Source organism: Amblyomma mixtum, chromosome 6, assembly GCF_055824585.1.
Source record: "Amblyomma mixtum isolate Tamu chromosome 6, ASM5582458v1, whole genome shotgun sequence".
Lineage (NCBI taxonomy): Eukaryota > Metazoa > Arthropoda > Arachnida > Ixodida > Ixodidae > Amblyomma > Amblyomma mixtum.
This window is the reverse complement of record NC_143017.1, coordinates 114,305,968-114,331,834: the sequence shown is the minus strand read 5'-3', so window position 1 is coordinate 114,331,834 and position 25,867 is coordinate 114,305,968. Positions and strand designations below refer to the sequence as shown.

General features: G+C 50.1%; 1 protein-coding gene across 3 annotated transcripts in view; it reads right to left on the bottom strand.

Annotated features, from left to right (window-relative positions):
* pnt (ETS transcription factor pointed) overlaps window positions 1–25,867 on the bottom strand; it is a 196,877-nt gene that overhangs the window by 128,630 nt on the left and 42,380 nt on the right. Inside the window, exon 1 of one of the 3 annotated variants that reach the window (XM_089548839.1) lies at window positions 5,313–5,755. The exons of the other annotated variants lie outside the window; for them this stretch is intronic. Coding sequence (XP_089404965.1) covers window positions 5,313–5,345 — 33 coding nt within the window. The 5' untranslated portion in view covers window positions 5,346–5,755. Of the gene's footprint in view, window positions 1–5,312; window positions 5,756–25,867 lie in introns of those variants that run through there. 3 annotated transcript variants of the gene reach the window in all.

The window sequence follows — 25,867 nt, the reverse complement described above, 5'->3', positions numbered from 1 at the left end:
TCGCGTATCTTTGAAAGCTGTCGTTCGTTGTCGTACACGAACGATAACGGATGGAGTCGTCTCTGAGACAATTTTTTTTCATCTTCCATTCTTTTTTCCTTCCGTAGAGGCGATGCTCAACAGCACACGCGCGCGCACTTGCGGCTCTGCAAGGCGACAACAGCCAGCGCGTGTTAACTGCCGCTGCTTGACGAATGCAGCCCGCGCGAGGAGCGAGGGAGGGAAGAAGCCTTAATGAGCGAGAGATGATGTGCAGGAGACGCTAACTCGAGAAGCGCGCAGGCGCTGGGGAATGGCACAAGGCGCGCTTATGCAGTTCTTTTCTCGTAGCTGCCTGGTCGCAAACAGCAGCAAGAAAGGAACGCAAACAAAAATGCCTAAAGTAGTGCCTAGGAAAAGAAGGGTACAGGGGGGAGAGCAACAGTGCTGGGTTGAAGCGATGCGCGGCGAGTATAATGAACGACGGGCGACTCTGTCATCTTGGCGTGCTTCAACCGAGAGGCGCACAGAGCTCCCGCTACTCTCGCCTGACAGGCAGACTGATGGAAGAAAAAAAAAAAGTGCAGTAGGGGACAAAACGAAGTAATTTAGGAATAAAAGCGAAGTGAGGTTGGGGAAGCAACAAAGGAGACGAGGGGAAACAAAAATGAGAACCTCGCAGCCCGCAGGTCTAAAAACGCCGACCCACCGACAGGGTAGGAACGAAAGCAGAAAAGAAAGAACGAAACGCAAGCGTTGGTGCACGGAAAAGGTGGTTCCTCTGCTCGGGACGAACGAACGGAACCGGCTGAAGTGGAAAGGAGCCGGGGGGGGGGGGGGGGGGGATGAATGCGATGTGGGGAGAGGGTCCATGAGGAGAGCAGGTAACAACAGGTGGGAAACCGAGCGCCGCTACGTACGGCGGCTAGGCGCAAAGAAGCGGTGACAAGCAATGAACGGCTCACAAGACGAGAGTGGCGCACAAGAAAAGAAGGTAAGCCGCGGGAGGCAACGCAGTGAGAAAGCAGAACTGCCGCCTTCTGAGCACTGCTGCTACATTTACTAGCCCATTTCTCCGGACCTCAGAGAAGAGAGCGTATGCCGACGCCAACTACGGTGGTAGAGCTCAGCGCGTTGTGCCATTTCTTCTTGGGCTGTCCACCACCTAACGAATACGGGGGAGGCCGGACCATTGGCGACATTCGAGAATGTAGTAGCATAAACGCTCTTTCGAAGTGCAATTTAGTCGGAGAAATCGGCGAGATGGACAGAATCAGGCCTCTTCCCTGAAGAAGGACTTAGCTTGAAAAAAGAAACAGTTTTCTTTTGTTATATGTGCGTTGTGTGCGGTGGATAGAAGACGTATAAGCAGTGAGTGATGTTCTTCTTATTTGTTTCAGCACTTGAGTCTTGTATTTAGCATTCCATTAAAAATGTGCAATGATTTAGACGACAAGTGCTTGCCGGGAAGCAGTACGAAAGAATTAAAAAAATCCGAATGTCGCTGTGTACCTCCCAGTATAGTCCAAATTCTAACCGTGGAGTTTTAGCCCCGGTGCTAAAGCTTGCACTTCATCACTAAAACATTCACTCCTCTCTGCTTCAACACTCGAACGGAGCATCGTGCCACGATGGAGTGTCAAGGTGTGCTGAAGTGAGGCCATACCACAACCATAGAGGGAACTCCGGCAGCTGTGCAGCACAAATTTATCAATGAAACAGTCAAACCGATACTCTGTTTCTTTCCTGACTCATCGGTTTGGAGAACTGAACTTTAAGAAATTCTCTCGTTTAGAAAAGACGTTCACAAAGCGATCAGAAAAGACGGGACGGATGGGGAGTGACTTCCTTCCGACGCGGTGCTCAAGGCTCTGTCAACAAAGTGACACCCGGTCCTTTGCGAAAACCCGCTCACACAAACACACATAGCCTGGAAAGCACTTTGACATATGGTCACTTCTGCAGCCCAAAACTAGCCTAACTTAATCCTATAGACGTGTCGTGCCATACAGACGCCCGCGACAGTTCTGGCAACAAGGCGGCAGGCGTGTACTCCAAAGGCAACAAGTGTCCTATCTTGGCTCATAGCGTAGAAGGGGGTAAGAAAAAAAGAAAGAGAAAGGCTCTGTCGAGAGCAGCGCGCTACAAGGCAGGGGAGAAGCAACGCGAATAAAAGGCCTCGTTTCGGGCGCCGCCGTGCTATTGTGTATCGCTTGTCAAGGCACGAAGACGAACCCTCGCCCTAGCCTCGCGCGGCCTCCTTTCGCTCCATAAGCTGGGCCGTCGCTTGTTTTAAGGGCCTATCTATCTCAGCTTGATAGATGGCAGCTCGGACGAGCCTTAATGGAACACGACGGCCGCGCTCAGCGGTCGCGTCTTCCGCGCCCCCAGCGAGCGAGGAGGGCGCCGAAGGTTTTTCGGGCCACAGACGCGCGAGAGCGCGTGTTGTTGTTGCCGGGGCGCCCCGAACAGCCTCGCGAGCGGTCGGGTGTGCCATCCGAGCGCCGAAGAAGCGCCGCCGAGGGTGAGGACGGCCGCAATTTGTTTTCGTTCTGGCGTGGCCTCTTCGCGCCCCCATACTCTTCCCTGCGCACAGAGTAAAAAGGGCTGAATGCGGGGTGCCCGCGCTAGCTTGCCTTTGCTGTTTTGGCAAAAACTAGAGCGTCGTCGAAGCAGTGTCCATGGAGGAGGAGCACGGCGCGTTTTGTATACGACTGCCAGAATAATTTCGCCACTGCCTCATACTCTCCCATCACCCTTCCTCGCAATGAATGAAGCTTAGAGAACTGAAGTTCGTGTTCAGAAGAAAAGAAGAGACGGGCGAAAATCGTGGCGCTGTTGGATGCGAGCGTGGGCAGATTCAGGGCGAAGAGCAGCCAGTGCAGGCGGCGCTGCGGGCGCATAGGCGGATATGGATGGCCTTCGACTCGCCTCAACAAGGCACGGCGATTGGCCTGCCGCTGAAGGTGGAGACGGGCCCGACACCTCGGAACTGCTCTCGAAATTCGTCAGGGTGTTTTACTCACTAGGCTTTGGCGCGCTTTTACGCATTGCTTGGTTGAAGCAGGAGAAGGCGAAGCATTCCACATAGGGGCGAAGAACTATGTATCGAGCCCGAGATGTTTTTCGCTAATTCCTTCACTATTTCTCTACATTTAAAATATATTATTCGCCACCACACCTCCGCATAACAAAGCACTGCCAATTGCAAAACTGTTTCTGCGTTTGCTCGACAATCAGGTCTAGGCGTCTCGTGAAGGATTCTCTCAAGCAGGCAGCGAATGTGAAAGCTCCGCGGCCGCTTCAAGAACCTTCTCGAGTGTGCCGCAAGTCGGTCATCCCGCTCCGGGCGCCACATAGGCGGGTTTTGATGATTTCAGGATCCAATCGAAACCTGCGTCGCAATCCGTTCCACTCAACTGCGTTCGTAGGCAGTGGCACAGAGCGGAGTGATTCTCCACTCCAGCAGCCTTCAAGGAGGCGCGCCTCCCGCGACGGGATTAAGCGTGGCGAGCGGAAGCATTGTTTAACCGAAGCTCAATCTGGAGCGGAGTGTTCGCCACGCATCCGACTCGCTTCAACTTCATTGAAAGAGCCAAGGAAAAATAAAGAACTGAACAACTACGCGAGATTACAGAGAGAGCGAGAGTGCAGGCAGTTTAGAGGGAGAGAGAGAGAGAAGGCACCAGATTCATTCGTGCCCGAGCGGACAGCAGATTGGAGGCAAGGAGGCTGAGGGGTAAGAGCGCATTGAGGGCGATACGCCACGAAGATAACTAACTACAGCAAAGGGCCCAGCAAGCAAGCCAGCAAGCTCCATCAGGCGGCTGCGCCAAGAGCAGCACAGGGCCCAATTCGGAACTTCCTTATTAGCGGTCAACAAGCCGCCGGCGGCGCAGCGTGCGCGAAACCGAGCCGGCAACAAAGGCCCAAAGCCGCCCGCGAGCACGCAGCTCGTTGCTGACAGCCCGCCGACGAGTGCCCTCCCCACAACGAGAGACGTATAGGGCACCCGAGGAGCAACACAACGCTTTAGCCGCCAGCAGCAATCCCGGCCTTTGCCGTCGTGTCACCAAAATTCCCAGCGCGCAACGGTGCCGCCAAGAGCAAGACGAGCAGACGCCTCCAGAGAGCCGACGCGATCAGCGGCAATCAGAGGAGACGTCGCCGCCGACCTCCTCTCATTGGATGACGGCTGGTCGTAGAGTACGCTCGGGCCGTATTCGTCCCTCTTGTTTATATTGATGCACTGGGGCCTCGGGGGTCACTACGGCGGCATGGACTGCAAACGCGCGCGGAGTACTCGAGGCTATCGGAAAGACAAGGGAGGTGGAGCATGCGAAAGATGGGACAGACGCGGGGGCGGACCGCTGCTTTTTCTCGCCGCCGACCCCGACGGAGCACGTATGCGCCCGCTGCCCGCTGACAGCTCATGTGCGGAGAGACGCGCTAAGACCGTTGCGACTGTTGTTTTCCCTCGTCGCCGACAAAGGCCGCGCGTCGGCTATTGAGATTGATAGCCGGCCTCCCTACCCGAGTTCTACGCGGATGTGCAAGGCAGCTAAGGACCCAACAATGCTATACGCGAGACGGCGAGCGTGGCACTCGGTAATCGTGGGTTGTCGAGTTATGTTGTGGGCCGACACTTGGTTGCCCCGAGCTCGGTCGATTGGGAAACGAAAAGCGCGCATTCTTCGAGAGAAGATTTTTTTTTTTTTAAGTAATGTCTCCTCTAATGCGAACACAGCCATTTTCGTGAGTTAGCAGAGCGTGGAAAAAGAAAAAAAAAAGGTAAGGCAAAAAGTAGAGCCTTCTCTAATGCGAGCACAGCTGTATTCGAATGTTTGCTGACTGTGGAATAAAACACGGCAGATGTGGCCATATTGAAGCGGTGTGGCGCATACTCGGGGAAAAATGGCAATCGCATTGTGCAGAGGCAACGTGACGAGAGGGCTGTGCAAGAAGGGGTGGAGATGGCTAAGGGAGAGCTCATATGTCGAAAATGCAAGAAGGCATGAGCCACTCGTCGGTTGCACTCACGCGCAACATGCGTTCCATGCAAGCAACAAAAGCAAATGCTCAGCAACAGAAACGGAAAGTTTCAAAGAGGGGGAAGCAAGTTTAGAGCAACGACGAAAATGTTCAGTGTTTAGCTATGCACGAAGGTAAACCGAAAATAGCGACATAAGAATCAAAGGTGCGGGAGCTCCCTGCTATGTGTCGCTTCACATGTGTACGTTGATTCAAATAATGCACCCGCTCTCACGTATGTTCCAGAAGGTGAGCACTGATATGTTAATAAATCTTCGAGACTATTAAGAGATGGTCCTCACCTGCAGAACATCCCAGAAATAGGTGAGTGTCATAGCAGCTCGTCGCCTCCGGTAGTCCGCAATGAAATGTCCGTTTCAAGGAAGTCACTTTGAAGCGCGCGAAAGCTTCTCTCCCAGGGCAGGCATCACTTCGCTAAAAGACATTACAGCACTCACTCAAAGTGACCTCTAGCTGTCGTCACGAGATGAGCGGCACGCGATGGAAAACACTCGCGACACGCGCACTAGCGAATCGCGACCCAATAGTTCCACCACCACGCTACAACCACGCACGGGACACTCAGCGTCGAATGACCGAAAACAAGCGCGACAAAAGTCGCGCTTCGAATGCGACGCTGTCCGTCGACAACGACGGTGCGTGCCAGCAGCGGCAGCGGCGATCGAGAAACAAACCGAAACAGTCGAGTGCGGGGCTTCGCAAGCCGCACAAAACAAAGAAAAGATCGACACCCCACCGTCCCACCTGTTCGCTCAGTCGAGGCTTGCTCGGCACCCAGGGCAAACTGCGCGCGGATTCACTCCCCACTTTTTTTTCCGACATCTGCTTCGCGCGCACACGACGTGTTTATGGCGGAGTATGTTTCGTCGACGTCAATTTTTTTCCTCTGTTTTCGCTGATTCTGCGTCGTTTATTACTATGTATTTTTTTCCCCTGCCCTCTGTCTAGCTGAACGGAGCCCCACGAGGCTCGGTGATGTGTCACAGCACCGCAAGCCTCCGACCTCACCAGCCGCGCACAGCACGTGCCGAGAACTAAGGACTGAACGAACAGTTTTTCTCTTTACAGATTTTATTGTCATTTGTAATAACGAATCGTGTCGTTGTCGGCTCGATAGGCACGATGCGAACACTGGCTTTATATTGATTTTTTTTTTACCACGCTCAATTATTTATTTGGGAGTATGATGCGCTTTCTTTAATGATCACTGGAGTGCATGTGTTCACAATTTTCTCCCTATGAGGACTTTCATATTTGTCAGGCGCTTTCTCCGAACATTTACAACTGAAATTATGAATTGCGCAGGTAGGAATATTACACGCAGGCTTAAGCGTCCAGCTATTATGCGTGATGAAAGCAAACTCGCGGGGAAAGAAAAGGAAATAAAGAAATACTCTGAAGACAAAACCTCTCCAATCTTCCCTGGTGGGCATGCGCAATGTCTGAAGAGGCTAATAACAGAAAGAACGACGGGTTTGTTGTCGGAATGCAATGTGTCTTTGCTGTGACCGCTGAAGCGTCCAAGAGTACGGCTGTCGTGAGAATCCAACTCCAGAACGACGCGCGCACTAGCGGCTGCGCTAGCGTCAAGAGTGGGATTGTGACTGCAAAAACGGCGAAACAGCGGAAACGTTCGACTGAACTCGTTCGTCGTGAGAAGTAGGCTCGGTATAACCTTTCTGCGGCCGTAGTTATTTACACCACACATACGTCCGTTGTTGTCCTAAACTAACTATAAAAGGCTGTTTCCTTGTTCTATGTCCCTTTTGGAGTAAACAATATAATAAGCCAGAATAATACCCCCGTTGTTTCCATCGCCGCTTATCGTTTGTATTAGGCGTGTGGAAGACGGCGTAGCTATTTCATCCCTATCTTCAGTCGTGGCCAGGCTGTAAAAGCTTAACACATTTAGTCAAGTTTCCACTTCGAAATAAACTTGTCAGGCCATACATTGACCATCCGAAACCCAGATGAATGTAGGGTACCATGGCGGTCGCCGGAGGTGGGCCGAGGGTATCGTGTATCTTCTGCGCCGTCGTCTGCAGTGAGCGGCTTCCTTTCGTTCGGTTATCATGACGCTTGAGAACTGCTTTTCATGTTGGGCTTTCTAGGCTGTGCAGTTTCGACGACTGCATTAGTGAATGTAGCGCACGTGACACCACGTTGGACTCAACGAGAAGCTTGTGCGGTTCGGAAAACGAAAAACTGGTGGAACGCCTCTTGGGCTGTGCCCGGCTGCACAACACACATTTATCTTACAGTTTTGAAAAACACAGCTTCAAAATGACGTTGCATACTTTGTCAGTCTTCTTGAAAGCACTCGCCAACTGCTGCCGAACGGCTGCCTCCATGAATATATACTGTGAAACGAGAAGAATTATTCAAAATTTCTGTTTACATGTAGTTCTATGGGTCGCGCTTCTCTCCGGTACCCCCAGCAGGGGGTGAACTCCCACGAGCGCACATAGAGGTGTTTTAAAAATATACCCCCTTTGAAGTGACGTTTCATACTTTCGCAATCTCTTCTAGGCTGTACTCGGCTTTCTTTCACGAAGGAACGACATCATAGGTGCACCGTGAAATCATAAAGCTTCTTTGCAAACTTTTGTTTCCATGTATTCCGAAGGGGCGCTATCCCACCCAGGCCGCAGAACTGGCCACTGGTGGTGCTGAACGCAGCGCCGATGATGGAGGCGCCTGGCCGGCGTACGGTGCGTATAACGCCATCCTATCATTCTGCCGAGAAGAATAGTCGTGTGTACAGGCACGCGAAGCTGAGACGCCTACCTGAAGACGTTTTCACGCTTTAGATCATAATAAGATTAGAAAGCGCACCAGCTTCTGACCTTGAATCTCCAGTACCAACTTCGCATGTTCCCGCTCCCATTTAATTAAAGCTGAAAAGGAAACAGTGCAGCATGTTCTCTAAAATAGGGCCTCTCCCGGTAAAGCGCACATTGTATAATTAAAAATAGAAGCCAGAGCAAGTGCAGGAAATTCTCCATGAAACACATCCCCGTGAGAGCTTAGCGCCATCACCCAGCCCACCGATGTCATCAGCGCACAGTTGTGTGTACTTTTGCCATTAAGTAAACGAACAAATGGAAATGCTCAGAGCGACCTCGGGCCCGCATCCGGAGCGGGAAAGCTCGCGTGTTGGCCTTCATCTCGAGCTTTAGATCTGCTTACTTTACCTCCATGGCTCAGCTACGAAGGAAACAAGAGACGGCTCGTGCGACACGTGCTGCCCTGCTGTCCTTGCCCAAGCAATAAAAGTACACTCGTAGAGTACGGTTCATCTGAATCGCGCATGGCCACCTACTATACGTGGAAGTACATGTGTGTGGCGGGAACACGAATTCTCTCACCCTGTACAAAATAGACGGGCGAATGAATCACAGCTTGCCACACGCATACGCGTGGGCGAGACAGATACAAGAGGCAAGGGGCATAGGTGTTGATGACGCTCAGCGGATGTGGCTCACTGGTGTCCCCCCGTGTACTGTAACAGCGGAAGCTAATCAATGAGCAAAGCTAGGAGACCACCCCTTTGACGCTGTATCTGCGCCTTCAATGGATCAGTTGTTGCTGCTGCTCCAGCTTGCTCACTTTGCTGTGTAGGAAGTGGGTTGTACCATAAACAGGCAAGAAACATCAGCGGCAATATCGGTTTCGACGCAGCACTCACATAAAGAATTGCAAGCGCGGAAAGGCGGGGGGGGGGGGGGGGGGGGGGGGGACTCTGCTGCTTGCACCAGCGGCTGGTCCTGAACGTATTCTATGTGCGTCTATATTCTATGTGCGTCTACATTGCCGATTCCGAACAGCACGAACGCATGCAAGCAGCAAATGGACAGCGCTTGACCACGTCTAGACAGATAGACTCAGCCTGTCGACGGTCATCACTGCTATCATCAGCTAAGTTGTGCCCACTGCAGCAGAAATGCTTCCTTCGCCCTTAGATCTTCGGACAGCCCTGAGACAAAATCTTCCGACTGGCTCTAAGAAGCTCATTTTTTATTGACCACTAAAACGGTCCCCATTATGCTGGCCAAACTGACTTGAGAAAAGTGGACTCGGAAGGAGAAATTCGGAGAGGACATTCGACTCGGCTCTTGGTGGAAAGTCGGAGAGAGAGCGGACAGGGTCAAGTTTTGCCCTTGCCACATTCCGAAGAACGAGGAGCCGCTTCGCGTAGCGTGTTTGGTCAGTCGGGCAGACAGAGTCTCGTAGGGGCGATCTCTGGCCTGCCGCGGTCGATGTGTAAGAAGCTGTAAATAATCTGTAAATAAACCGAGTTGTACTTTGTGGTAAAAAAGCGTCTACGCCCCCCTCCTGCAACGTGTCGCGGCCGAGCGGACCCCCGTCTCCACCGAAAGCCAACATCGCCTTGCAACACCAACAACACGCAACGCTAACTCACTGAAGATAAATTAACTAGACCCGAATGTGTATTCCACTAAGCGTTGAATGAATTTAAAAGAGACGGCATGAATTTCATGCAGCTAGACCGCGTAAGTCTGAATTGTACTCCAAAGAGTGAATGGGCACCAGCCGATCGTGATTTACTTTTAAGACAAAAACTAGCATAATTGAGCGGAGACTGCTTGAAGACCCAAATATAAACGCAGTTACAATATCGGTTCAAAATCCGTTGTTATAGCTTCACTGGTGAAAGATAATTAATTTGTCATCCGAATTTGTTGCTGATAGAGAGGTATGCAACGTGTAAAACATCTTGGCGTGTAGTGTGGGCCGCAGAGTCTCTAAAATTTCCTAGCGGAAAAAGTGGCCCCACCGTCCATAAGAGGTCCATAAAGCGTACTTCATCCGCAACGGGAAAGCCGTTTCTCTTGGCTAGTGTTGGCCCCAGAACGTGTATTCTGCCTCGTAATCGGTACCTGCGCTGCGATGCTTTCCTCTGTACGTGGATTAAATTATTTTAATAGCGCGTTTTTCAGTTGTTCATTAAGTTTAACGCGAGTGAAAGTTTCGTATTAGCATGATATGGAAACTTTTCCAGTATTTTATTACAGGTTTTCCTCGAAACTGTCGTATTTTTACGGTTGAAACCACGCTTCATGCCCAGCAATAGCCAAGCCAAATACGAAACCGGGTACTATCAGTGCCGGATAAGCATTTAAAGAAGGCAAGAATAAAAAAATTCGGATTTCATTCTGCAGACGTCAAAGCTGTCATACACGCCCACTGGTACGCCTGGCTATAATTCGCGCTCAGTTCGAGCTTCGAACACCTGCATGCGATCATCAACGCGACCGTGAATCGTCAAGCTATCCGCAGACTGCATCGATGACAAATCGCTACTTTTAGCGGTGCGGTCCTTTGTTCCAAAAGCAGTCTCGCAGGCCTTCGGAGCATCCTGCGCGAAATTTTCTGCACGTGTCTGACCTCGGGGCTGAACTCACAAACATGCGGCTTGAACACGGGGCAAAGGCACAAAAAGCAGGCACTCGCGCTCAGCGACGGCGAGCTTTGCGGTTGAACCACTGTAAAAACGGGATCGAGCTTCGAATGCAGTTCGATGCACTTTAATATGCCCGAAAACGACAAAAGAATCGCCGTGCCTGTATGCATGGAAACGAAAGAGGCTACGGCGTTCGGGCAAATTCGTACATTTCGATAGCTAGCATTAGTGGAAGAGCGCCTGAGCTGGCGTTATAAAGTTCATCCACGCTCTAGCCTCGCTGTGCCAACTTGCAGGGATAATGACGAAGAGGCAATCAGTGTTTCTCTTAGACCAGAAAACCGATATTTTAAGCCTAAAAGATGGTTCGGGGTGCCATGTTTGCTGCCAGAGCGATGTACATGCACTCAAATTCTTCGGGCACTCAAGTGAACGGTACAACTCACGTCCGCCACTTAGGTACTCGTGAGAACCGTGCAACGGGACTCACGGCCAATCTCTAACGCGAGAACAGCTTAGAGAATTTGCTGCCTGATTTTTTCTGGCTCCGGCAGCTAGCTCGCCACGGAACTGTAGGAGTTATACACCACATGCTGCAAATCACGCGACCGGAACAGCAATGTAAGCATAGTCCTCCGAAACTTCGCGATGAAAGTGTAACCATGCAGCCTCTTGGTACGAGCCCTTATCGGGTGGCCGGAATCAGTATCCAGAACTCTCTATGGAATGTGTGTTCCGGAGCCCGGTTTGAGCCCTGACATGTGAAAATTTATTAATTTTAACGACGTAAGAAGCTACCTTGACTGCAATCACGCCGATGACGCAGTGATTTCGGCAGAGACGAAATGCAAAACACTCCCGTGTTCTGTGCTATGCCAGTTTTTTCGCTTCCTTCCTTCCTTCCTTCCTTCCTTCCTTCCTTCCTTCCTTCCTTCCTTCCTTCCTTCCTTCCTTCCTTCCTTCCTTCCTTCCTTCCTTCCTTCCTTCCTTCAAGGCGTGGTTGAGTTGTCCACCGAGAGGTGAGAGAGCTAGTGTTCCCTTTCTTTGCTCATGAAATAGTTGAGTTTTACAGCTACGCTTTTTTTCTCCTTTTTGCGATGCTGTGGCGGATGCCTTGGTCAGGTGTAGTCTTCAAGCGCGCGCGCATCTTCGCGAGCCACCAAGTCAGGCGATCTCGACGGCTCCTTGCTTGGGTGGTTCGAGTGCGTACATACACGCTCCATCCTCGCCGCCAGGGCGTCTCAATCGGAAATTACGCAACCATGACGCCGTCGCGATCTGCCTCTCCTCCCTCCGACAGTCGTGCAAGCCGCGGCGACTCCACGAGCGTGCATCAGATCGCATGCATGGCGAACGCCTACGCCGACGGCTTGTATGCCGCGGCGCCATGTCGACGACCTTACTCCTTCTACCGAGGCAGCCGCAGGAGGCAGTGAAGATCGCGCCGCCAACGTGCGTTGAGCTGTGGCTTGGTTTGTCCCTGTGGAGTCCCTCGTACCTTTCCTTCCGCTTCTTTTATTTCTTTACCTTCCTTTACCATAAACATCTGCTGGAGCTTATGGCGGCAGTAGAAATAGGTTCCACGACCGTCGCGATTAGCAGTAATGAAAGGAGAACGGAGTCGAGAAAAAATTCGTGATTTTTGAGGAAAGGAATTGGCGCAGTACCTGTCGCACTGCTCGGTGGATACCTCAACCGCGCCGTAAGGGAAGGAAGGAAGGTGGGAGTGAAAGAGGAAAGAGAAAGAGGTGCCAGAGTGGATCCGGAATACTTTCGACCGCCTGGCAGGGTTGCCAGATGGTTCCGACCTCGGGTAGCCAAATTGGCCTCCGTAGTAGCCCAAACGTAGCCAAAAGCGAGATTTTTGCGTAGCCCAAAAGTAGCCAAAAATACTTGTTTTTGGGACGAAATTTCTTAAGCATATTGAATTAATTTTCGACAAGAATATTTACACATTAGATTTCTTTCCCGCACATAATGTATGAGGGGGTGCGCACGGCGTGTTCTTTCCGTTGTTACGTTTCGCACCCGTCATGCGCGCTAACCAGTGCGGCTAACCAGGTGCGCTAACCAGGTCCTAAAGATGGGCCACAGTTCCACTTTGCAGGCGCGGCAGTAGGCCATATCACCTGAGGCGGGTGACGACAGCCAGTCTGCACGCGGAAAAGAACGGCGGCGCTATATAACGCGATCGCAGCTCTAGTTTAAGAATATTTCACCTTTTAAATGTTCGCGCGCAGATTAGACACATCGACAGTGAAAGTTCCTTACTGCATACTTACGCAGCCTCACATTTCAATTTTATGCTTTAAGAGAAAGGTTCTCACTGAGAGTGTCACCTCAAAGCATCTGGCATGCGCCTTCTTGAAGCCACATTCTACGATATGCATGAGCTCAGAATAAATCAAGGATATAGGCCATTAAATGATATTCCATGTCGATTTCATCTTCAGTCTAACAGCACGTTCACAATAATGAGAAAAACATATTACCCTTGAATTCCGGCTCCTTTTTGCATTTCTTTTTGTAGTTCCGGAGGTACATCGCCCACTTGCCCATTATGAAAGTTCTCGTAGCGACGGATCTAATGTCAAGTCATGCCAGTAACTTCCGCCGCCTTCGTGGGTTCCGCGCCGCGCCGAAGGATGGCTATATGGCTCCGCATGAGTGCACGCAGATTACGCAACGGACACGGCGCTCTCGCGTCGCTCGCAATGAATCTCGAGGGCTGCACGTGTGCCGCTTGAGGCTGCAGAAAAAGCGTAGGCTCTTGCGAGTGGCGCGCTTGCTGTGTCCACCACGAGAATAAGAAGAAACAGAAAAAAGACCTTATTAATTCGTAAGCATTACTTGCCTCGTGCGTATCTTGAGCAGAATGTGTCCGCAGAACCAGAATAAGCATTACAAGAAAACAGCATGCCTGGCGGTGGGTATCCAACCTGCCATCTACCGCAGCCGAAGCGGACGCACAAACCACTAGACCACGTAGCGAAACAGTAGCATGTAATGCTTACGCATTCGCACCACGTAGGGAGACTTAAGTTGTCTTAGTGTTTTCCCTCTATTCTGCTTCCATGATCACCCGTGGTGCACCGTCAATGGGAGAACGCTCGCATGTGCAGATGGCAACAGTCTATGTTCGGTGGCGCGCGCGCGCGGGTGGCGTTAGTTCGCGGATTAAGTGGAATGCTATAGGCCGTGAAGTGTTTCCGGGGGCAACTTTTACGTAGTGGTCACTTTTTATAAAATAAATCGAAAGGCCATGATCCTTGACCGTCTGAAACACTTAAGTTTTTTCGAACACAGCGTTTACAAATTGTCATTTTGTTGCAGACGCGCTCAATTTCTTTAACCTGTTATAGCCTGCATTTTGATTCCATTATTCCTTTTATTTCTGTCAGTGTATAATTGTAACAGAGCACATTATATCTACTTTAACTTTTTTTTTCACGCATGAAAAAGATGTAGCCCAAAAGTAGCCACATAGCCAAAACGAAATTTCTGACGCCAACTCGGGCAAAAAGTAGCCCAATTTGGCTATTAATAGCCCAATCTGGCAACCCTGCCGCCTGGGGATCTCTAACGTCAGCACATGGGCGCTTTTTGCGCTTCGCCTCCATAGAAACGCGGCCGCCGCGATCGGGTAAGAACTCGGGTACTCCGGCTCAGTAGCCGACCGCCCTAACCACTGAGCCACCGCGGCGGGTAAGGCGCGATGAAGTGCTGGTATGTACCGGCGTCGAGAACTTTCCAGCGACAGGGTCGCTCTCCTGCTGGATGCGTTGGTCCTTCTACTGCCCCGAGGAGGTGACCTATTCCTTTATGGCATGGGCTGTACACCCGGCACAAACATTTCCCAGGACACGGAAAGCACTATATTATATCCAAATTCAGTACTGACACGGGTACGCACCCTGAAAATGAGAGGCAGACTGCGCTGTTTTTAGAACAAAACAAGCTCTGCCCCACCCGACTGCCCACTGTGTGCATGCAACAGCCGCGAAGAAATACGCCAGTTTACTTGCGACTCGCGTGCCCCATGAACTTTCGGCGCCGGGTGTAGCCCGCAAGACGGATCTTTAGAGTTCAACCTCTTCGTTGCCGTCATTGACCAAAACATTTCAGAGGGGGAGAGATTGAACTGCCCTCGCTTCGGTTGAAGAGTGTGCTGTTCCCCTCAGCACAGCTAAATGATTTCGATTACTTTTTAAGCAGATGAAAATATTGAAACAGTTGTCGCGGCCGCACGGAAAGCATGTGTACCAGAGGAGGTAGAAGCAGAATTAGTGCTTAAGCTTTCAAAGTGCGACATTATTTTGCACTACAATCTTCCACTCTAAGCAAGGAGCGACTAAAACAGGGTAAAGAGGCTGTTCTCTAGGGACCAACTCCGTTGCGACAGCAATTAGTCCATCAGAAGGAAACCACTACACACTCCATTAATCGCTACCAGTCATCCACGGTTAGTCTTCCCATGGATTAACCGTTTGTCGAGTGTACTGTGCAGCTCTTGGCGCCGTTTTGCCCGTCTGCGGCTTAGATAGTAGGACGCAGCTGGCGTGCGAAGCTCCTGAGAGGAAGGAGACTACCATTACGCGCCATCCACGAACTTGACACGAAGACACCTTCGAGCCCATTGCTTGAAATCCTTCATCCGTATACTATAAATCCATCACAGCAGCTATATGGTAGCCGCGCGCGAACAGAGTACGGCGCCGTTCCACGGAAGTACTTAAGTCTTTTTAACAGTTGAGTTAATTCATACATCCCAACCCGAGGTGAGATATCCGGAGGCACATGCCTGGAAGGCGTAAACGTCAAATCTGCCCAAACTTCCGTTGCACGGCTGTTCGTTCGAATATCGCGACGCGCGGATAAGAAAGTTTAACTGCAGACCGGTGCACTGACCTGCTCGTAAAAGTCAGCGATAAAGTTGGCGCAAGTATGCCAGGACACAGTGGCACACAGTTGAAAAACGACGCAGCCTAAGTGTCACTGGCCACGTAAAAAGAAAGGCGGTCGGTTCAGTGCCGGTCATAGACGCTGAGCTATAGTTTACACACGTCACTAAACGACGTGAAGTCGTGGCACAGCAGTTTGATTTAGCTCATTATGCATCCGCAAGTGCTAGGGCGAAGGTTTCTTCCTATAAGTAAAATTTTTACACTTTGCAGAGCCAGCATTTTTTTCTTGCAGAACAAATCGCACGCGAATGAGTTTCGAAAGTCATTAAATTACAGTCCCTTAAGGAAAGACGCGCTGCCAAAAAGCGCTACTGTGCTGCTCACAAAAATGAAAGGAACGGCACAAAACGGAAGGAAATCGCAATGCGACTACAGAATGAAAGCAGGTGGAGCTTACCGCGAGTTGGGATGTGTTCCTTGGCGCTGCAGACAACTCATCTCGCTAAAAGAACGGTATTGATAGGTACGAAGGAAGATGATGCGAAAGTGAAGGAATAATTCTAGAAGACCAAGTAAAGATGTGAGGAACAGATGATAGAAGAGAAGAGACGCTGGAATGAAGAGCCCAAAAGATCCAGCAGATGGCGGGTCGGGACGGAGAGAGTGGCGGAGAATGAAGAGGAGAGTGTTGGGTGAGGGCTCAAGGTTCCAAGACGCGCACAAACGAGAAGAGGAAATGGAAAGAAAAAGGGGACAGCTACCACTTGCTCATGCACATGAGTGCCTGTCCACGTCGGGTCATTCTTTGAGGAACAGCCGCGGACTAGTGGTCGATGAGCACGGCTACACACGACCCGTACGCGGCGACTCGAAGACCTAGCGCGAGGACTCGAGAAAGATGAGAAAGAGCATGGCGAAGCAGTCGCGAGGAGAGTGACGGAGAGGAGCGCGCAAAAGAAGAACAAATAAATAAATGCCCCCCTTCGTGTAGTAGACAAGGGCGGCAGAGGGGTCAGAAATAAAGCACGGGGGAAGAGCCCCCACGGGGAAAATTGCAGCCGCCGGATCAAACGCGGTGACACCCGCTCGCGCGCGCCAGCGTCGGACCCCGCCTTGATTGGCGTCCAAGGCCCCAGCCTCGCGTCTTCTTTTTCCCTTCCCACACTGGCCACTTCACCAGTGGCTGCGGCAGGATCGCGCAAGCAGCGGGCACGCTGCCGACCATTGCATGAGTTTGGCTGGTTGTATCGGTTGCACTGCGCTAGATGCGCGCGATAAATGAAAGCACAGAAGCGAACAAATGAAGGGCGAACACGGATTCGCAGCGACATTTGAGTGCTTCTAGTTAGCTGCCGCGTATCATAGTCTTGAGGGTGTTCTTATAACAGACATCTTTTGAGTGTCTATGAATTTTTTTCCTTCGCGTCACTATGCGTACGTTCGTCTGGAGTTAGAATCTTCTTTCAGTGGCACGTAGCCAGTGGTTTATTTTAGAGGGGTGCAATGTAATATCTTGTAGCCGTCGGGGAATACGTCGGAGGGGGAGGAGGGTGGAGGTGTAGGCGAAGGGCCTAGCCTTGTAGCCCTTCTCCTTCGCCCCCATGGATACGTGCCCGTCGCTGGGGTAGAATGTTTCCGTGGTCTACTACGCACATGCGATTTTTGTTTTTTATTTTTAGAAAGTTGCCAAGTTGACCCGATCACTAATAACAGCGCTGACCAAGCTGGTTAAGTAAATAAATAAATAAACATTCAGCATATAACAAAAGAAATGCAAGGACAGAAGCAAAAAGGCTGCTACGAGCAGCTTGACGAGGTTCTCGTCCCTTTTGGTTCGGCACGGCGGAGTTTTATACAGATGCTAAATACAGAGTGTTTGAAAGAGCCAGAAAAACTTATATGCATGCATTAACATCCCACATATGGGCTCACGTGTTTACAATTTTACAGAGCAGAAGCAAATAAAAAAATCTGAATTCTGGTCTAACATTAACCTTTTCTTTGAATGCGTACAGGCATACACAATAATGGTAAGCGCAAATGACTCTGCTAAACCCAATGCGAGGCTAAATGTCACGTCAGATGGGATAAAAAAAAAATCAATAAAGGTTTTGAAACGAAATTTTCTATGATTTATCGTCTATCGGGGCATCTATGCGCTTTGAAGGTGGTGGCCGCGGATTGTTAACGACCAAGATGACGACCAGTCAAGGTGCATGCGGATGAGACTGAAATCGGATGGAACCCTGCTTTCCTCTCTGTACTGTACGTTGCAGTAAGCGGAAGTGTTGGCAGTGACATGTCCGGCTTGTCATGGTATCAACGGGCCCTCCAGATTCCCGAACCCGAAAAGAACATGAGAGGCTCTAATATGACAGATGTGAAAAAATCAGCGTATCAATACGGGACTCAAAAGACTGTAAAGTAAAGATTTCCACGAAGGTCTCACTTTGAACATAACAAAGGTAACCCTAGTCTCATAAACGGCAGTCACTGAAATAGCGGGTGAGGACAACCTGAAAAGTCCGCAGAGAAGCCATAGATAGGTGAAACTATGAATACTATCACACAAATTTTCATACGGCACGTAACCAAAGAAGATAGAGAGAAGGGAACAAAAAAGACATGTCCCTGTTTGTACAGAGCGCGAAACATGCGTTCCAATTCTGATTATTTTGGAACTTCCTCCACCACTTCCTTTCTAGGAAAGCCAGCGCAGCTGCGGTCTGCACGCGTGCTAACAGATTTTAGAAACGCTGGTGCAAGGTCGAAAGCAACACCTGGCCTGCCTCGCCCCCCCGCAATGCCGGATAGTAGCGGCACTATTTCACAAGCTTTCTTGCGAAGCACACGGAAAACAGTGTGCATGCACGTGTACAGGTCATCGTTCAGGGTATCTGCGGAGGAGTCGAAAGATTTATGAGCTGGCTGTATGGGCGCCTGCTGAATGCTACACAGCACATGTTGCATTTGGAACGCGCCACTGCCCCATATTTGTTTCAGTGTACGTCCTAATAACATTGATTCTCCTTAGTCGTATGACACCTACAAATATTTGGCGCGTTTAGAAGGCATGAGAAAATGGCTCGTGGCTAATATGCCTCCCCGCCCTTTTACGGGATCTCGTTTTGTTTGCTTTTTATTCACTCGAAATGACCGAAGGCAGGCGTTAGGACTTGTGCTTGCCCTAAGCACGAAGATGAAGGCTTCTTCATGAAATAGTGAGCATCAGCCAAACACGTGTATAAAGCTTTTTTTTTTTTTTTTCCTGGAAAAGTAATTCAGAGCGTCCATCCTTTCATGCGTGTCTGAAGAAAGTAGCGCTGAATCACTTAAAAAACAACTGCATGAACAATTAGCGCCACGCATGTTTTGTTAAGGACTGAGCTTTGCCAGGATTTTCAGTATGCAATGACGTACAGAAGAAAACAAAAAGGCACTACTACTTCGTTTCAATTCGCGGGCGTGTTATGTCATTACATTGTGACTCGCTTTGTGAGGTCACAAGATTCACGGTTGTGGCTGCTTAGACGTCAGATCAGGAAGGGAAAAGATGCGCGCTTGAGCAGGTGACACAGGAGACGCATTATGCTGTTGCTATGGGTACAGCGCAACGGGAAACGGAAGCGCGCAGAAAATCATCGGACCATTTTGGCCGGAGCACAGCCTCGCACGTGGTTAAAGAGGCGAGAAAAGCAAAAAAAAAAAAAATGAGAAAAGCAACAGTGTCATGACCTTCTATAACTGTGCCTTCAAAAATATTTCGTCCCCTGCAGGAGCCTCTTTCAAATACAGTGCCTACATGTGGAGCGCGGTCGTATACTAATAGTGTTCGCCGCTCAAATTCTTACAAAGTTGAATACTTCTGCAATTAAGTGGTGACCTTAACTGACCTCTAGACTACGGCGCGAGTGTCCACACTGTGGGGAAGTGTTTGCGGACACGTATCACATGGTGTGGGCATGCCCTGACAATCCTGCTCCCCCCCCCCCCCCCACACACACACACACACACACATACACCCGAGAGGACTGGGAGGCTGCCCTGCTCGGCTGCTCAACTCTCCAGGCCCAACAAGCCCTGGTGACAAGAGCCCGGGCCGCCGCGGAGGCCACATGGGGGTCACGGACTAGGGATCCCTCCTAGTGATAGTGAGGGCCGGGCCCTTCAGGCACGGTCCAAGCAATACCTCTCTTGTATATAGTATAAATAAATGTTTTACACCACCACCACCACCTCATGGACACACTGCACGGCGTGTTGATGATACTAGTCTCCAGCAGTGTTCATGTACTATGCGCCCGTTACTTTTTTTATTCATTTATGGATTGATTCAGACCGTGCGCGTTTTTACGTTTTCGTACGTGACGTGCCAACTGCGAGCGGAAGCATGAAAAAGCTTTATTTATAGTCGTTCACGCACTGTACGCAGGCACGCGCCGTGGAGCACCTTTTTCCCTGTATTGTTTTTAACCGGGTCTGTCTGGCTTGTTGTGTTTCTCCGGAACAGACACGCTGCAAATTATTGCTTTACACGGCAAAATTTACCCCCTCACTGCGATTAGTCTGTCGCTCGAAAACACGTTTGGTGCAATGAGGAAGCACTCGCGGAAGCTCTCGACGTTTCTTGGGAAGCGGCACAAGTGTGCATCTAGCTCTGACAGGTGCACGAGGAAAATAAGGCTGGCAGTGCTCAGTGATTTGTTCGTTGCGTGGGCGCTAAGCCAGTAGTAATAAGGGAGTCATTACTAGGGGTGTGCGAATATTCGAAATTTTCGAATATAATTCGATTATTAGATTTTTGCTATTCGTATTCGATTCGAAATTTAAGTATTCGTGTTGTTTCGATTATTCGATCTCATGCGAATATTCGTATTTAGCCGAATAGTTTATTGCGAGCACCGGCGTTCATTTCGGTGAGCAAGTCCAATCGACATAGACATAACAACATGGCGGCGTCCAGAGCCATGCGTAATGTTGGGCCATACCGTAGCTGACTGCGCTGGTGAGCTTCTTTGTGGCTATATCTGCGAAGCTGGTATAGTCAAAGCTGTGCACGAAGTACCTCGCAATACCTGCCACTTCAGTGCCAAGTGAGAGGGAATTATCTGTGGCTGGAGAAGTCGTTTCAGCTAGAAGGGAACGACTCCTGCCTGACAATGTGGAGCAGCTCGTTTTCCTTCACAAGAACTTTTAATGTTCATCCCAACAACGCTCTTTTGCGCTTATGGCATGCTAGATTCAGTCAGTGCTGTGTACTAGCCATTTTCTGCGAAAATTCCACTCTTCTAAGAATAATGTTCTAGACTTCGATACTTTCTGTACAGCCACACACACCTTTTGTGTTCATTTACTTATTGATAGTTGAACTGCGATGTTCTTGGATGCTCAAATAAATGTTTTGCAGTGGTTAAATGCGTCTTTCCTTGATTATTCGATATTCGATTCGATATTCGGAACTGAGTATTCGTATTCGATTCGTATTCGAAAAATTTGATATTCGCACACCCCTAGTAATTACTCATTGACATCCACCCAAGCGCAGCCATACGGCTACAAAGGAAAGCTATACAGCTTTGTCAGAAACTTCGCAGTTAAAGAGAAATTCGTCCTGGACCGGACCAGGACGAATTTTTCTTTAACTGCGAAGTTTCTGAGAAAGCTGTATAGCTTTCCTTTGCAGCCGTATGGCTGCGCTTGGGTGGATGTCAATGAGTAATTACTCAATAATTACAAATCTACTCCACCTTCGGGGATTCCCCTAAAAATTTGACTAAGCCAGTAGTAGCATGACTACAACGAACAGCACTGAGAACAAACGCTTTAGGGAAAAGAATACGAAAGATGCAAATTGGAGTACCTTTTCTTAGCTGGAAGAAGCAGTCTGACCAATCTGGACGCACGTAAAAAAACCTGAATTTTTCACAACAATGAAACTTGCCGAAGAAGAACATAATCGAACACAGAACTTTTCAATTGATGTAATTGACTTCTGTAAAGGTGAGGAAAGTGCTGAAAGAACGTAGCTGAATGAACTTGCGTTTGGTTCTGCAAAGCAATTCAAGCTATTATAGCATAACCCGGGTTCAATTCCGGCCACGGTGACCGCGTTTCGACGGAGGCGAAAGCAAAAGGCACTCCCCAACCGCGTCCATCAAAGCGCATATGTCGATTCGGGACGTTAACCCTCACAATTTCAATTTACAAATAGCGTATGTATACCGGAAGTCTAGCATCTAAAGCTAACTGCGGGTTCCCGGCAGTTAAATGGAAAAACTTACGGAAGAGTAATTCCTGTAGACGGTTCCAGAGGCAAAACGGCTTTCAACGCAGCAGATATTTGTCATTTTGGACGCCATTTTGTATCCCTTATTCTGTCCAGCAAAAAATTCTCACTGTAGGAAATCTGGGCAATATTATTTTTATTGTTTTTTTGTCTGCCCACATTATTTTATGCAGGCAATCTGGGTCAATATCCAAACGGCGCATACTTTAATTAATGCGGCCAAGAGCAGTGGAGTCTCCAAAAAACGCAGCAGTCGCTTTTATTTTTCCCTGCACGCTCAAAAGCTGCAATTGTGAGGCGCACAGCCAACCGGACACGTCGTAGTTCGGCGTACGCTCGAGGCTTGATAAATTGATATTTAATGACAGGTTTTGCGGGGCTGAGCGCGAATTTTTCGCCACGTGCGCAGTTTGTCTTCGTAGCAGTCGGGTACAGCGGAGAGAGAAAGTCCCCTAGGCACACGAACTGTAGGTGAACGAAACGCAGACCAGAATAAAAACACATTCGGAACGCGAGAGAGAGAACGTTCAGCCAAAGAGGAGGAACAGTTGCGACCTGCATTACTGCGAACACACGAACAGGTTTTATGGGGATTCGCTGGAAAACGAAAGAACATGGTGTCATGTTGGGCCGACAGAGTAAACGCGATCACGAGATCACGTGCAGGCTCGCATCTGGAAATTTTCTCGCTTATGAACGAACGGAGGAGAAAAAAATAAAATAGGAAGGAATTGATAAAGTAAGTTCAAGTGTACCTAATACAACAGGGACGTCGCTTTCAGGACACCAGAAAGTTAATGTCCGAAATCGAGGCGATTCGAGTAGAGGCAAACACGACGGTGGATGCTGCGTAGGGGTCACTTCTACAACTGCGCGGCCGAGGAGCTGCTAGGCCTGCCTGCAGATCCTGAGGCAGGTAGGTTCCCTGTGAGAGCCCATACGTTGCATTCCGTACTGGGCGAGGCGTATTAGCACCCAAGGAAAGACACGAAGAAATCAAGAGATTGAACAACACCGAGCGCATGAGCAGCTGAAGGCGTCTGGGATTCACGACGCTCCTATTCTTTTATAATTAAACACACTACCTAATACAGGACACGCCCGTATTATTAGCAAGACAGAACAACGTGTGACACCTGTTGAAAAACAAGAAAGAGAACAAGACGATGGAAAGACGGAAAACGAAGGCAAGTTTATGCCTGCGCAAGTTATTGCTCGCAAAGGTGTTTAGTGCATACGATAACGTCCCGAAACTTCGTTCTCTCCCCTCCCTGACCGATTCTTCGCACAGCTAGGCTATACATGTCATAGCGAGAGCGGTTCATTCGCTGTGCATGTGTCATTGCGGCTAACGTATGCGCAGCGTGCCTGCAATGTACATAACTGCACTGGAGGGCAGGGGGCACTTTTACTCGTACCGGCAACATTGACCACGCGCCCTAAAACGCACGTTGTAGCCTCTTTGTCTCCACTTATGTGTAGCCATTATTCAGCGTTTTGGCCATGACTTCATGGGATGCGACACTGCCTCTGCGGACTTCTGGCCTGCATTATAGGCTGTGACTTCACGTCCCAGCCTTTCATGTGACTTTCATGTGACTTCAGTCTTCTGTTACTCTCTTTTCTCTTTCATTTTTTTTTATCCCCTCACTCCTTTCCCCCGTGTAGGGTAGCAAACCGATTATTCTTTCGGTTAACCTCCCTGCCTTTCCTCTTATTCCTCCTTCTCCTCCTCGGCCATGACATTATCGACAACCATTCCTTCTACTTTTCATATAAAAATAAATAAATACCGCTATACTCGTCCGTCTTTTATGTTTGCTATGATCACAGAGCAGCGTCGCGTGCCACATTCCGCGCGCGTTGGCACATCGATGTCTCCTTGGAGCCCGAGGGATTCAAGGGCAGCAGTGACACTGGTGCGCTTTGTTTCGAGCGCCAAGAGGCCGGAGGGCGGCACGACAGTAAATTAATTGGAGGCACTCGTCTCACTCTTTTCTGGTGCTCGTTAGCGAGTGGCAGTGCGCACGCGCGGTGTTTACGTGCTACGAAAGAAAGGCACAGCTGCGGAGAGGAGGCCTCGATGAGGGGGGAGGGGGGATGAGGTGAAAGCACTTTTCCCCTAGGTGGTATGCGAGCGCGAAGGGTAGAGGGAAAGGGAAAGCCACGTACAAGCGACGACAATCGGCGTCCCGACCGCGCGCGCGTTCAAGGCCGCTGACTACGGCAGCGCGCCCCACAGTGAGACTGCCGCGACGGCAGCTGTCGCTGACCCGGTGGCCTTGAACGCTGCCAGCGCCCGGCGGCGCCGCGCTCAAGTGAGGCACATTTTGGTGCACGCTCAAGCGTGGTTACTGCCCGCAGTCTTGCTTGCGTGCCTCCACCGCATTCGACGTCGTTAACGGGTGGATATGCGCGTCGCCGTGCTTGGTTGTAAAGCCCAAACGCAGCGTCAGAGACTGGTAGTTTAGTGCGCGGGGTACTGTGATACGCGGAGTACGCGTAGTGCTTTAGTGAAGTGGCGAAGTTGATCTGTTCGCGCCGGCCTTGGCTCGAAACCCACTTCGGAAAAAGTTTTAGTTTTCTTTCTTTTCTGATGATGTAGGCACTGCCGATGACGTCATAAGGTCGCGTGGGTTTTGGGCACGTTTATCGTGGACGGAGCACCGCATTTTCTGACTGATCAGCCACACAGTGCTTTCAGCGCAAACCGCGGCAAGCGAAAAGCGTGGCTAACGAGAGGCTGCCATTTCAGCAGATGATACGGTCTCGTTGATGTCCGTGACTCGGTAATGACCTGAGCATTGCTGTCCTGTGTTAAGAAGGGGAGACCGCGCCTCAAGACCCGCATTCTCTCTAAAAGCCAGCAACGATGAAGTTGCTTGAGGCGCACACAGCAAGGAAAGGAAATTTTGCGCCACTGAATTTGGGGTCCAACACTAAATGTTCCTTAAATTAGAGACATCTGAAACTCCAAGAACCGTGTTGACTCTATGAATGTGGACTCCAGGAAGAAGTTATATACGATTACAATGAAGCAGGAAAACTAATTTATGATTATGTCTAAGCGCTGAAATCGGTGAGAGTAGCATCCTCGAAAATATTGCTTTGGGAAAGTTTTGTCTCGAGGAGGACAGAAAGCTAGAGGAAGAAAGGTGCTCGTTTGTGCCATGGAAGTCGGGCTGACGTCTCTCTGTGGAGGCTGCACGCCATTGAACCTACGGCTTAAACAAGTGAAACAGAGAATGCCCCCGAAAGACAACAACCAGGCAGCACCTGAACCAAGTGACACCGCTGTTATCAGACGGCCACAGCTCCAACGAAGGCCGCTCTCGCATATGCAATATAGTATAACACCTGTCGTTAAGGTCTTCATTGCCCTTTTTTGCTGAGTCGCCAAGAGACCTCATCTCCATAGCTGCCGAACGTAGTCGCGAACGCGGAAAGTCCCATTGCAAAATCAAGAAAGGAAGAGAAATGGAAATGCAAAATTGAGAGACAGGTATAGACAAAATGGCCCCAGCGGAACCTCCGCTTCCTTTTTTTTTTTTTTTGGCATCGTCGCTCTGTTATCTGGCGCGCACGAGAGCGATGACGCTGGACGCCGAGTCCTCTCCGCCATCTCCTTCCGACATTGACCCAGATTCCGCAGCGGCGAGCGAGCCAGGGAGGCAGCCCGCTCGAAAGACGAGGAGAGGAGGATACCGGAGCAGGGCGAAAAAGTAAGAGAGAGAGAGAGAGAGAAAGTAAATAATATGTGGAGAGTAACGGAAGAAAGGGACGCCAGTCAATACCTTCAGCGAGCGGGCGAGACGTGCATAGCGAGGCGGACTCCACCGTGCCGCGCACGTCTCGCCAAGGAAGCGAGAATTAAGCGGGGCGGAACCTGTTTTTTTCCCTGCCGCAGGTGAGCCAGCGGCGGAGTGGCCGTGAAACCATCGGATTCCTGGCTAATGAGCCAGACTCGCGCCTGGAGCCAGCGACGACGCGATAGGGTGCCCAAGGAGAGAGTAAGGAAGGGGAGGAGGGGATGTATGTACAACCCTTCTATATGCGAGAGATCGGCGCTTTGGATGAGCATTTTTTTTTTCAACCGTCTAAGCCAGAGAGAAGTGCAGAGGTTTAGAGCAAACTCTGCTGGTTGTCACTTTGAGCGCACTGTCGGGAGCGTAAGTGTTCTATACCACGCCAATTTCGGCTCAACAGCATAGCTGGACGAAG